General features: G+C 36.4%; 1 protein-coding gene across 2 annotated transcripts in view; it reads left to right on the top strand.

The window, feature by feature from the left end:
- The window catches only part of LOC124177206 (kielin/chordin-like protein), a 185959-nt gene extending 175846 nt beyond the window's left edge, over positions 1–10113 (top strand). Inside the window, exons 5-9 of one of the 2 annotated variants that reach the window (XM_046559349.1) lie at positions 1725–1901; positions 3468–3805; positions 4854–5219; positions 6262–6462; positions 8179–10113. In XM_046559349.1, coding sequence (XP_046415305.1) covers positions 1725–1901; positions 3468–3805; positions 4854–5219; positions 6262–6462; positions 8179–8415 — 1319 coding nt within the window. In that variant the 3' untranslated portion in view covers positions 8416–10113. Of the gene's footprint in view, positions 1–1724; positions 1902–3464; positions 3806–4853; positions 5220–6261; positions 6463–8178 lie in introns of both variants that reach the window. The other variant, XM_046559348.1, reaches the window with a different exon arrangement.
- Positions 10114–13794: the final 3681 nt, after the last annotated feature.

Below are 13794 nucleotides of genomic sequence, written 5' to 3'. Positions count from 1 at the left end.
TTTAATCCACCGCAACAGCGTTATCCTAATCCCTCCGACCAATCGGCAACCCTATTATTGTTACTGCACATTTACTCGCGCTTGTTTTCCAGAATTTCAGCGCCCCGTTGCAATCCCGCAAACACTTTATATCCAAGTTTCAATATCAAACTGTGCTTTTACACGGTACAAGCTCCAGCATTCACGAGACGTCATCCAAAAAAGTTTGCTTGCGTCGTGTGGTTTATGTAATTCAGACCAACTAATTACTTTTCAATACAGTTTTCATTTCACATATTCCTCGGGTGTAGCTACAGCGTTATTCATAAATGAGACGGTTCTTTGCTCGAATTCATTAAATTATTGCGTTTCTCTGAGGTACGGAGATCTTTACAAAAATCTGAAATATTAATATACTGGAATTATAAACAAGGGCTTAGAATTCCTTCAAATTCATTTAAAACCTAGTAGATTCGTTCGATTTTGCTTTACGATTACCGCATTCTATTCAAAAAAACTATCTTCAATGGAAATCGAACGAATCTACCAGGTTTTAAAAGAATTTAAAGAAATTCTAAGTTGTAATTTGTACTTCCGGTATTTCATTTTGTTGCAATATAAAAGATAACTTTATTTCTTACGCCTATGAGAATTTGTTTCTATTCGGTGCACGAACAACTCGTAATGAAATTCACAACGAGTGTGAATTTTTGGCCAAAGGAAACTCTTTGAAGAGACACGTCGTACTGATACTAAATATCATACATCATACATCATACATCATGCATCATACATCGTACATCATACATAGTATTAAATTTTGAAACCAAATTTTGGATGTTCGACTGTTCGGATATTCAGAAAGTGACGTGACCCAAATTTTTTTTTCTCTTGACGTCATCGATCTATATTAATTCAAAATCAGCTAAGCGAATTCCTCAGTCTGGAAACAACCGCGCAGTAGAGCGGACGTATGAGAATCGCGCTCCGAAAGTTTCAAGTGCCGGGTTCTCAACCTCCCGGATCTCGCGCTTCGTGTTCGCTACGTATTTCGAGTACCGGGTTCTCTACCTCCTGGATCCTGCGCTCCGGGTTCGCTTCCTGGTGTAACTCGACTTCCAGGACAAGCGCTCCGTGGTTCCCGCGCTCCAGTTCCTTCACCTGGTGAATTTCGACCTCCAGGACCAGCGTTTCCGTAGTTCCTCATAGTTCCCGCGCTCCAGGTGATTTACCTGATGAAATACGACTTCCAAGTCTTCTACTTAGTGAGTTTCGACCGCCAGGAAACGTGCACCGTCATTCCTGCGCTCCAGTTCCTTAACCTGAAGTATTTCGAACTCCGGAAATAGCGCTCCGTAGTTCCCGCACTCCAGGTTGTCTACCTGGTGAATTTTGATTTCCACGACGAGTGCTCCGTAGTTCCTGCACAGTGCAGTGAGCAGTGAGGGCGTGAGGTATCGCATTAATCTCGTATCATCTGGTAAAACACCGACGATGAGTAAGCGAGCTCAGTGAGCCCAAGAGCACAAAAACAAATTGCACTAGGCATCCGACCCCAAGCGAACTTTGGGAAGCGAGGATTTTACAGCTAGTTGTTTCTTCGACTAACGCCGACGAACATGAATATTATTAATGAACATTGTCGTCGTGCCTGAATCATTAATGATAACCTTGCCCAACTTTTTACTTCATCGTCAAACGGAGAATTGCTCATTCATGTGGGTTCTTTTATCTGGGTGTTTCAGCTATTAACGTCGAACCCTGTCCCGACGACAGCATCCTTTCCGAAGATGGTGTGTGTACGTGCGTGTCTCCATGTCCTCCTGGAAAGTGTGACACCGGGTCACATCCTGTCCAGATTCTCCCTGGCGGACCTGAAAAGCCTGGCAACTGCTGTCCTCTCTACAAGTGCGTACATCTAGGTAAGAATCGTTAATCATCTGCTCAATTCGTTCGGTGATTCAAATGTCACGAAATATTTGCAGTTATACATGTCGTTGTTCGAGTCACGGTTTTTTCGATTTTCAAAATTGTGAGTAATACTTTGATTCAATTTTCGAATCTTTCGTGAATCATCCCGACTTCATACACTTTATCGTGATATTTTTGGGTGAAACTTTTACGAACAATCGGTCAAAATTTTTCCGTCAAAACTTTCTGAAAGCTGTTTTGAGATGATTTTATAAGTCTATTGGAAAGTGGTTAAACAACGAGTCAGAAAAAATCTAAACTCATGGGACATGATCGATGTGTTGAACATGTGTCCAAGTTACTTTTAACCTTGTTATTATTCTCAAACGTAATTCGGAAAAGAATTTATCAGAAGAATCTGCAAGTCGTTGGTATTTGTCTGAATTCCATTATATTAAAAAAGTTCAGAGAACTCTTCGTTTGAAATATTAGGCCGCGAATTTTACTTTCGAAAAAAATTGTACACTCAACAAAGTATTACTGTAAGGTTATTAAATTATTGTAATTAGAGGATTTGAGGGATACGAATTCGAACCCTCATTTTAAAAATCAGCCTGGCAAAATTTCACTTACCACTTTTCATGAGTAATTAAAAAATCGAAGTATCAACAATCGGTTGAAAAAAATTAATCGAGTGAAAGCTTTATAAAATTAGGGATATACAAATAATTTGATCCGAATCGAATAATGACATTTAATTCGATTTAAATTCTGCGAATTAGAATCTCTCGAATCGTGCAGTCGCAAAGAAATATTTGCATAATACGGTCCGAATCTCGAATAAGCTATTTTTTATTGTTACTTTACCAAGCCTGACTCCATTTTACAGTTTCTCCGATTTCTAAACACTTTTCATTCGACTAAAAAGTTTCAACACAGAAGAACGAAAATACAGAACTTGAGATTTGAACCCAGTAATTTGAATAATTCGAACTGTTTAAAACACCGAAATAATTAATAACTCGGAACAATTCGTATTATCAATACCATTAGAATTATTCGAATTTTCAGTCAACTAGTCGACTGAATTAATAAATATTTTTTTGGCGGAATTTTTTCACACGTATCTATGATTTCTATTTATACTTTTGATCTACGCTATCACGTTCCAAGATAGTAAAAGTGTCAGCGGTGAATTTTTTCCGCTCAGTCGGCCGCATATATTTTTGGAATGGTAAGACATAAAAAATAAGATAGGGTAATTTTAACGCAGAATGTACACACGTGGTTGCGGTTTCTGAGATGGTTAATTTTTTTTAACAACTCGGTTCCGTATCTGCCGTAATCCGCATTACCGACGTAACGAACTTCTCCAAAAAATTATCCGTCTAATTGTGATAATTCGGTAATCACACGCGCACATTGATGCTCGAGAAAAAAGATGTCTTCTCGAAATTCTCGAAGAGTTAATTCATGCCTTCCGAATTATTCAATTCGATTCGACCGCTGTTCCAACGTCCCTACACGAGAGTATCCGAAGTGTCGAAGGGAAGCTAAGACAGCTTAAATTCCAGAAGGCGTTTCATGGGATGAACCGGAGGAGGCTAATCAGGGAGGATGCATTGACAACTCGGGGGTTCCCCGCCAGGCGGGGGACCGTTGGCAGGAAGGACCGTGCACAAGCTGCAAGTGTGACGAGGGTCTCGCCGCCTGTCAAGCGTTGATGTGCAAGAATTGCGAAAACGCGACGCCCCCCGAGGCAGGTGAATGTTGTCCACGGTGTCCGGCGCAGGGTAACGCGACTGGTGCCGAACCGGTCAAATGTGTGCCTTTGATGAACTGTGAACTCGACTGCAAAGTCGGATTTGCCGCCGATTCGTCCGGCTGTCCGACGTGCGAATGCGTCCTCGAAGGGGTGAGTTACGCACATTTTTATAAAATCCACGATAAAAATACCAGGAGGAAAGTTTCGCTTACTTCGGCGATGCGCCGAATTTTTCGCAATATCGTTTTGTTGTGCAAAGGAATTTTGAAGCGACCCAAGTGCTTCACAATTGTGGAAAACTTCCTGAAAACGTATTTCAGTGCCCTTAAGTTTCATTACAAAGTTCGATGAATTATCTTGAAGAATGTAGAAGTGACAATATCTCGAAACATTTTGAAACATTTCAGCATCCGCAATTTTAAGACCAGATGTGGAAATGCGTTGGGAAAACTTAATTCCTTCGTACTGGAAACTCGTATCTTTGACCCGTGTGATTGAATTTTTTTCTAGTTCTACGTTTTTTTTGTCTTTTACCAAGGCAAATGTTTAAGCTTGCAAGCCGTTCGCAAACGGCCCTGTCTAAACAATTATAAATGTGTGCGATTTGAACTAAAAAGAAAAAAATTTCTTGATTTTCTGTCACTATGTTTAGTAAACGAAAGTGGTTCAGAAGTCACGGAGAGGTAGTTTTTTTTTTTTTTTTTCCTTGCAAGATCTCGAAAAGTGTCGATACGTATTTCAAACACCGAAGAACGAATAATTACACGTTTGAAATGAATGAATATCTGTCAGCGATCTCATAGTTTTTTGGATCATAAATACTGTTTCTTAATTCTCGGCCTTTATCGTGGAAATATATATATTTTTTATATATGTATATATTCGAAGCTGCTTTTTGAGTACCTGCAGTTATGGAAAGGTGGAATAGCGTCATAAAAATATTTCTAAAATATTACTTGAAGTCGACGCGGAATAAAGGAAGTGAAAAAAATAAATAGCGCCTACGATGAGAAAATTTCAATTTATTACTACCAGCCTTGAGCATAAACATTGTAAATATAAGATATAGTTATAAAATTAATCACTAACTTTCACTCGTAAAAAAAAAAATGAAACACGCAATGACTTTGAAAAATTTGAAATCGTCCGAGATCTTTGAGAAAATCGTTACACAATCTTCTTCCTTCTATATTTCTAGTTCGCACACGAGAACGAGAAAATCTGTCCTCATCTTTCGGACTGCACGTTATCATGCGACCTAGCAAACGACGACGGAGGATGTCCAGTCTGCGCCTGTCAAAACGGAGGCGAGACTTCGGCGAACACGGTGACTCCCATGGAGATCGAGAACACCACGGGCAACGAAAACAACGACAAAAACGACGAAACTTCAGCCAAGAAAATCTGCCCCGCTCTCAGCTGCGACCTGCACTGCGAGAGAGGTCTCGCGATCGACGAAGAAGGCTGCACTATTTGCGCCTGCAACCCGAAACCAGGGTGTCCCATGGTGACGTGCAAGAAGGACTGCCCGATGGGTTACAAAACCAATAAACGAGGTTGCCAGGTGAGCCAAGATGCGATCAGTCAATTTGAACGAGGGATTTGGTACTGAGACCAAGTGACCCAGAGATAATCGTTGAAATAAAAATAACACGCACGAAAATAACCCGTAGAATTTGAAATTTAATTTGATGTTTCGGCAATTTTTTTCTCATGGGTTATCTTTGCTTCGGGCTATTTATGACAGATTGCTTTTGCCTGGGTTATTATGGCCGATCACGGCGAGTCTGTATGAGAAATTTTACGAATTCTCAAATTTGGAATGTAATTGGAATTTGAAACCATTAAGGCACGAATCCTTGAATGCATGCTTCGGGCACTCTGTAGCTTCTACGGATGTATCGGACGTAAAATTTGATCAAAAATTTTTCGAAACAAAAACATGACACAGTAGCAATGTTGTATCACTTGCATCTACCACCATGAGCACACTTGACGCTGCTGATGATTTTTTGACCGATTCCTTCTCCTTTCCAAATATTGGCTCTCACTGTCGATATTTCAGTTTTCCTAGCATCTCTGATCACGATTGGGATATTTATTTGGCTTCTCTTCGCAATATTTTCACCTCTCGTAAATTTCTCTCAATTTTCGCGAAGACTTCCACTCTGGTATTAATAGCTTTTTCGTTGATATTAAACTCGTACAGTCTGATTGAACTGAAATTGCTTTCCCTTCGCACTTATTACTTGTAATATACTGGGAAAACGTACGACCAAGACCAAATTATCCCCTTCGTTTGATTTGGCTACAGCTTGCTGAATTAGACCAAGAATTTCCAATAGAATCAATCGACTACCTATTCTCTTTATTAACGAAACAAACTAACCACCAGCCATCGCTTTCCGTAGGAATTTTGAATTTTAAAAGGAAATAGAAATCAAGAACAGCGTGACGTTGGGAAAACGCATAAATATAGCAAAGTGATTTGCCGAAATGAAAATCTAAATTTCTCTAAACGTCGATGAGATTTTTCCATATTCTTGCAAACACACGGAGCATAATTATAAAAATAAATTATCTAAATTCGCGTGTGTTTTCGACAGATTTGCCGTTGCCGGTTATCATGCGTGGATTCCCAGAACGAGACGCACGTTGAAAATTCAAAATGGAGTCCAGATTCTTGCACAACATGCGCCTGTGATCAAGGCGGGAGATTGAGCTGTAACAAAACCATTTGTTCCGTACCTTGCAAGGATTCATTACCGCCGCCCCCAGGAGAATGCTGTCGAGTTTGTCCAATAAAGGTGAGAAGAATAATTTTTCCATCATCCCTTGTATTTTTCTATCGCGTTACGAGAGCGGAGAGGAAGGCTAAAAAGAGCTTTATAAATTTCACCGACAAATCCCGGGCATCTCCGAGCTTAATTTAGCTTTCGGCGCCTTTCCCGTATTCTTATTCAGCGCCTGCGATTAATTTGTGTCAATATCCTCCGAGCCGTGGCTCGAAAATAATGATATCCAACATCAGTTAGGTCTGTTTTATTACGGCGACGATTGTCGAGTATACTTGTCACAAAACGCCGTTGACTTTCAACATTGCGATCCGTTGTAAGCCCCGCCGGTTTTCCATTGATCCATAGATCGGCTCAAGCGGGTATTCAAACGGCGTTTGTTTTAACCCCTCGCGAACAAATTCGCCAAGACTAATGGGGAACGAGGATATTGATGGGCGGAAGGGGCGAAGTGGTGAACTTTGATATCACGACGTATAAACTATAGCGTGAAAAACTCGTTTGAACTATACCGATTTATACCGGCGATCACCGCCTTTCTCCGTAGTTTTGAGTGACGTTTCCCAACTTTTCTTATACACCCCGACGCCTGTATTAAAAAAGCTATAAATCAAATCAGATCAATATGCGGTAGTACGAAATAATATGAGACTCGATTTATCACAACACACGGATTCGATATTATACGATCTATATCGTGGGATACCCATTAATCTTTCATATAATGACTGAATTTTTCTCCTCACCACCAAAACCTTACCAACGATTCACTCAAATGCCCCATTTTTCTGTTAGTTCTGATTTTCTTTCGTCTTCTTTTGTACACTTTTATTGAGGAGCACATTTTGCGCGCGGAAAATTTTTGTTCGCCCATTTTTATTCAAATCGCCCTCTTTAGACCACAAATCATAATTCAGGGAGAATACTTCCAGCTAACGATAAGTATATTGATTGGATTTCGCGATTCTTCAAGATCATTTTCATCGATATACAATTAGAAAAATTCTCAGAAGAACATTTTCCCTTCAGACATCCTTGCGAAATAAGAAACAATTGATTAACCGCAGAGAGCATTTTTAAATGAAACGTGGTTTTTCCCATTTGAATAAATCAAATACCACTATTGAAAGCAAAATCATCAAAATCGGTTTGACCACTCCTAAGATACCATTATTTGAATTTTTTTGCAAATTTCATTATTTGAATAACTCATAAATTAACGAACTGGGCGAATTCAAAATCCAAGTAATTCGAATACTAAGAAAAGCGCGTCAATTACTCCAAAATCCATTCATTCGTTCTCGAGATATCGTCGAACAATAAACTTAATCACACACAGACACACATATTATCGAAAACTGACAATATCAGATCTAGCGAAAGCTCAACATTTCCTTTTCGATGTCAGTCGCGAAACAGGTTTTGTTATGCTGAAAATAAACTGTCGCTTATTCGTACTTTTGAGTTAGATTCGAATTTTGAGTTAGATTGGTTATGTTGCGTTTACAAAGATTGAGTCTGTTTAGCGGCCACCTGGCGGTGGCGCTGCGCACTGATTCAGCGTTGCCAACGTAACCGACTCGGTAAAAAAATTAGCCATGTCAGAATCACTGCAGCCAACTATACTCTTTTTTCCCTTGCAAACAAACGAACGATTGGCTAAAAAAAAAAGTAAAACAATAAGTTTGAACATTTTTCACATTGGTAATCAATTTCGAATGTTTTCAGGAACATCGTGACGGCGAGTCAGCTCCGACAGGAATGAAGGGTTGGGCCCACGTGACGGTGACAGTTGTATTGGCAGCGCTGTGTATTGGCCTGACGATTCACATTGTTCGCGGACGTTTCCGCGGCCGATTGTCACCCTCGAAAGAATCCTACCCGGCATATTCGAATCAGTACTACAAGTGTATACCCGTATACGATACTCCGGTGCATCAGACCGAAAAAGTTGTACCGCTGTAGGCAAATCGGTTGCAGGATTATTAAACTGTACAAATTGGTGGCTATTTTTTAGCGATATATTAACTTACGTGTGTACGTTGCAATTAGACCGACACACGGGAAGATTGCAGAAAGCGCGTGAAATTTTAAGAACATTTCTTTGTTTTATTTCATTTTTTTTCCTTTGTTCCATCGAGCAATCGAATCGTTTTCCGTTTACAATTTTTATGACTATTTATTCCTCGATTTTAATACTTCAAACATATTATTTTCACAAATTATTACTGCTACTTTGAAAACTTTGAATATCATACGAAATCAGGCTATGTATTATAGTTGTTCACTTTGTTAACTGTCTTGGTGATATTGAAAAAATAGTAAAAACTTCCCTAGTATTAGTCAGGGTGAAGGAGGTATACATGAAATGGTGACAGCGGTAGGATGCACCGTTTAAATCAACATGGAATTGAAGCGACATCTAATAATAAAATTTCGACATACTATGGCGCATAGTTATATTATAATATCATTGTATAATATTCTCTTGAAAAAAAAGAAGAAGAAGAAACTTGGAAGAAGACTAGCGAAACAGTTACGTGATGGTGATTTGTTCGCGATACAAATTAATCAGTACAGAAATTTTCGAGCTGCTGCTTTGTATTCGAAACCTAAATGAAATTGATTGTAAATTGAAACAAAAAAAAATGTAGGGACTTGAATACTATACATACATAATATATATATATATATATATATATATATATATATATATATATATAATATGTATACGTACATACTGAATTTTTACAACAAGCTACTGATTACAGTATATGGTATGTATATCGATCGATGTAGTTGTACTACACACTTTACACAATACGAAGAAAAAACAAAAAAAAAAAAAAAGATATGTAAGGAAAATAATAATGAATTACTACCCTAAAGTAATATAATGTAAAAGAAATATATTTGTAAATAATGTGAAAGAAAAGAAAGAGGTGAGAGTAAAAAGAAAAAAAACTAAAACTGAAAGAAAGAAGAACGTAAAGAAGAAGACATTCTTTAAGTTATACTTACAATTATAAATTTGATGTTTTTTCCCCTGCAAGTAATTCTAAATATATAATATAATAATATAATAATGAATAATTATTGTCACTATTATGATTATCATTATTATTGTTACTTGTGGTGATCCTTTGAGTATTAATTGATAATCACTTACACGCAATATACGATATGTTATTTTCTCTTTATCTAAACAAAGAAAAAAATTTAGTTTAGTACCTTATTTTCAAAGAAAACAAAAAGCAAACTGATATAAAGTATAATCGAGGTCGGAAAAGAATTTTTTTCATTCATCAATAATACGCGTTTATAAAATCGGTTTTAAGATCAGGATTAGTTTTGTTTCAGCGCTTAGTTTCGGCAAGATCTCGGCAATGCGGTGTATCACATATCGTTCGTGAAGTTCTTCGCGACAAGACTTTCTACTCAGACTGTGAAGCTCGTAGAAGTCAATGAATTTTTGATTTCTTGTCCGCGCGGTTTTTCGAATATCAAACAAACGATGACATGAGGAGAAAATAAAAAGCGCGATAAAACTGCACATGTGACTGTAATAAGAATTATAGAAAACTCCTGTTCCTTTTCAATTAAACCACTGTATGAGTTAATTTTGTACGTTGTAAAAGTATACATAATTATTTTATTATTGAATAGCTGTGTTATTATTTTATTAGACTGTTCCTACATGATTTGCCTTATCGTTTTTATTGTTATAATCACACACACACACACACACAGATATGTATATGCATATAGTGAGTCCAGATTAGTCCATCTTAGACTAATATTATAATTAAATATCTTATGTATAATCATATATGTATTAAATATATATATATATATATATATATATAACATTCGGACAGCCTAAAGAGAAATAAGAAGGACACGATTATTGAAACAATAATGAAAATACATCAATAATGATAATAACAAATATATTCACACGTATTATAATTACGCGTGCTGTTGTACAATAAAATATTCTCACACACACAGAATTGCGTCCGCGCGCGCAATTCAGTACAGATTTCGACGTGCTAGAAAGCAAGTAGGATAATAACGTTTTGTACATTACTTATTTTTCTTATATTTTCCTTTAAAGATTTTCGTAACGATTTTTTTCACACGATAAATCAATAAAACTATAAATTAAACGATGTAACTATTAATTATAACACGGGGGAATTGCTTGGCATTTCTTTATATGTATAATTCACGTCACAAGGTTCGCGGTAAATAAATTAATTGTAAATTATAAACTACCCACACAAAAAAGATACTAATGTAGCTTATGCAAACACACATTATACTTATACACACGCGTCTTCCTAGCTCAAGCTACGTTAAATATACTTACCCTGTACTTTTATTGCTTTGTTCTACGTTCAATGTGTTGCGTAAATAATATATTGTATATTTAAATACGAAAGAAAGAAAAGATAAACACTGAAAATCATTTTACTTTGCGATGATATTTGAACCATTTTTTCTACCACAATAAGAACAAGAAGGCGAAACGGAATGAAATGCGACATTACGCAGTTGTGACACTGAATAACAACCAAACTCCTTGCTTTGATTTAACAAATATAATGAAATATTGTAATTATTAGGTCTACACTTTTAACGTGTAACATTTTCATGTACATGTACACGTATTATATATACCTATATGCAGGAATTAAAAATCATATGTGCGGGTTATATAATTATATGTCGCAGTGAGGTCAAACTTAATTTGTCATATTCGCCTGTATCGTGTTTCAAATTTGAATCTTTCTTTTTTGCATTGCTTTTTCCAATCTTTTTTCCCCCTAATTTATTGTTTTCATGTGAATTAACCCGAACCCCAGAGCTGCAAGACTCTCTCTTCGGCATGTATGTCGTACGAAACTGCCTCGAAAAAAAACTATACTTTTTGTCAACTCTCGCTTCATGAAATCATAGTTCACAACATCGAACAGTGAAAGAAAATCGCCGTGCGATTTTTCGAGGCGATGCCACGTTGAGTTTTTCTATTCGCTATTTGTTCTATACAACGGACGGATCTCTGTATGGTAGCGTTTGACAACTTTTATGTTCTCTTCGAATCGGCGCGTCGTATAAAATTTTTAACCGCGCGATCTTCGAGATATTCATGATTGCGTAAAACGTGGTTTTTCACCTTTTCGATAAATGGGTACCCAGGAAACGCCCAACTTTGTCGACCGAGCCACAATAAAACGTTGAATAATATCTGTCAAATGCACGCGTTACATTAAATTGATTCAAGTTAACCGAACTCGATGTGCATGTCTATCGGAAAAATAAAATTATCAGAAATTTGAATAGAACCTTTTTCGTGTACATAATATATGATATTTTGTTTTGATAAATACTGTTTTTAAATTGAACATTTTCATGCGTCAGGTTTTGAACCTTTGAAAATACTATTTATTCATTGAATACATCTCTTTGCTCAAGCAATAATTTTTCATTCAAATTTTCCAGAGTCTGTAAAGATGGATTAACTGACTTGTGAATGCGAGAGAGATATTATCGTGCAATAAAAAATTTTCTACGACACGCCTGTTTCAAGAAAACATATAAGTTGTCAAATGCTACCCCGTACAGAGTTCCGTCCGTTGCATAGAATAATTATTATCTCCCTCCAACCGTCAAAATTGGATTTCTTAGGTGTTAATTGAATAGCGAATACAAAATTCGATGCGGCACCGCTTACAAAAATCGCACAACGATTGCCTTTCACGAGGTTTAATATTATTTTAAAAACTATAATTTCCTGAAGTGGGAAATCGACAAAGAAACATTTTTTTTGTAGCAGCGTAATAACGTTCCCATAGTGTGTTCCAGAAAAATGGCCGCGTTCCGATTTGGGAGGTGTACATTTTTTGGCGAAAAAGATTGCTAGGTTCATTCAGCGAAAATCTCAAACGTCCCAAATTGTCTCGACGCGTTCTTGCAGACTTCTAACGAACTAATTTCCAAGGTAAAAACATATTGCTTAACTTCAGTTAAGCAATACAGGTATGAATTATTTGAAATTTTGCCGTAATACCGTTAGAATTCGTGCGATACGTATTATTAGACTAAAAAAATTACGTTACCGCAAGCCATACTGAAACAAAATTAATTAGAGGTAAAGGCTGGAATTGCATTTGAAAAATGAACGATTGTGCTAGCCCGCAGGTGTCCGTGCATATCTAAAAATAGTTACATGTAAAACAAATCCATGTTTTTTTTTATTTTCTGTGATTTCGATTTCAACATTTAATTTATTTTTCAACACTTTCATCTGTACAATCTCTATTCACACAGATGAATGAAGGGTTAATATTAAAATACACGCGTATATATACATATATCATAATACGTACAGTGAAACTGCAACTTGAATGAGTATAAATAATTATATATTATTATACTAGTTATACTAGAATGATATCTGAAAACTGGTATACAGATTACTGTTATACCGACGTTTCACTTATTATCATCACCGTTGCTGCTGCTATTATTATTATTATTATTATTATTATTATTATTCCTACTACTACTATTATTACTATTATTATTATTATTAATATATAAGACTGTCCGCCATGTATGATCGTACCAATGTTTCCATATACCTATATATGTATATATTATATTGAATATCGATAATACACATATTACAATATTCAGTAGTCACGCAACGTCGTGACGAAAGAAAGAAAGAATCAGATCAAACATTATCAAAATACATTACAAGAAAGGTTTATCATTATCACTGCCATTATCGCATTATCAACTTATTCGTGTATATTTCTTATGATTTTCGTATGTTATATGATATTTGCCACTCTTCCCATTCTTCTGAATTTTCTTTGAACATCGATTTTCGGCCGTATTGCCGATAGTATTTCAATATTTATTTTTTCGTTTTTTTTTTTTATGTGGTCTTTTTTCAACGAGCCTTGTACGAACGTGCATCATTGATACGTAATACGTGATATTCTGTATAGACACAGCTGAGAGGAAAGAATTTTCGCAAACAAGTTATTGAAAAGAGAAAAATGATCAGCAGTTTCGAAAACCATATCAATGTGACGTAAACATATTCAGAATATCAATCAGAAAACGTTAATACATATATACATAGCTCTTGTATGTTCAATAAAATAAGAAATTAAATGAAATTGTTAATTAAATGTAAAATGTATATGTATAAGCAGGAGGTGTAATCCGTAGTGCGTTATACATTATAAAGTGACATGCGCGGGTGTGTGATGGATACCGTGGCTGGATATCTGAACAATATTAAGTATTTGGTTGTTGAACTCATTG

The sequence above is a fragment of the Neodiprion fabricii genome, chromosome 3, assembly GCF_021155785.1.
Source record: "Neodiprion fabricii isolate iyNeoFabr1 chromosome 3, iyNeoFabr1.1, whole genome shotgun sequence".
NCBI lineage: Eukaryota > Metazoa > Arthropoda > Insecta > Hymenoptera > Diprionidae > Neodiprion > Neodiprion fabricii.
The sequence above is the reverse complement of the archived record's forward strand: the minus strand, read 5'-3'. Positions and strand labels throughout refer to the sequence as shown.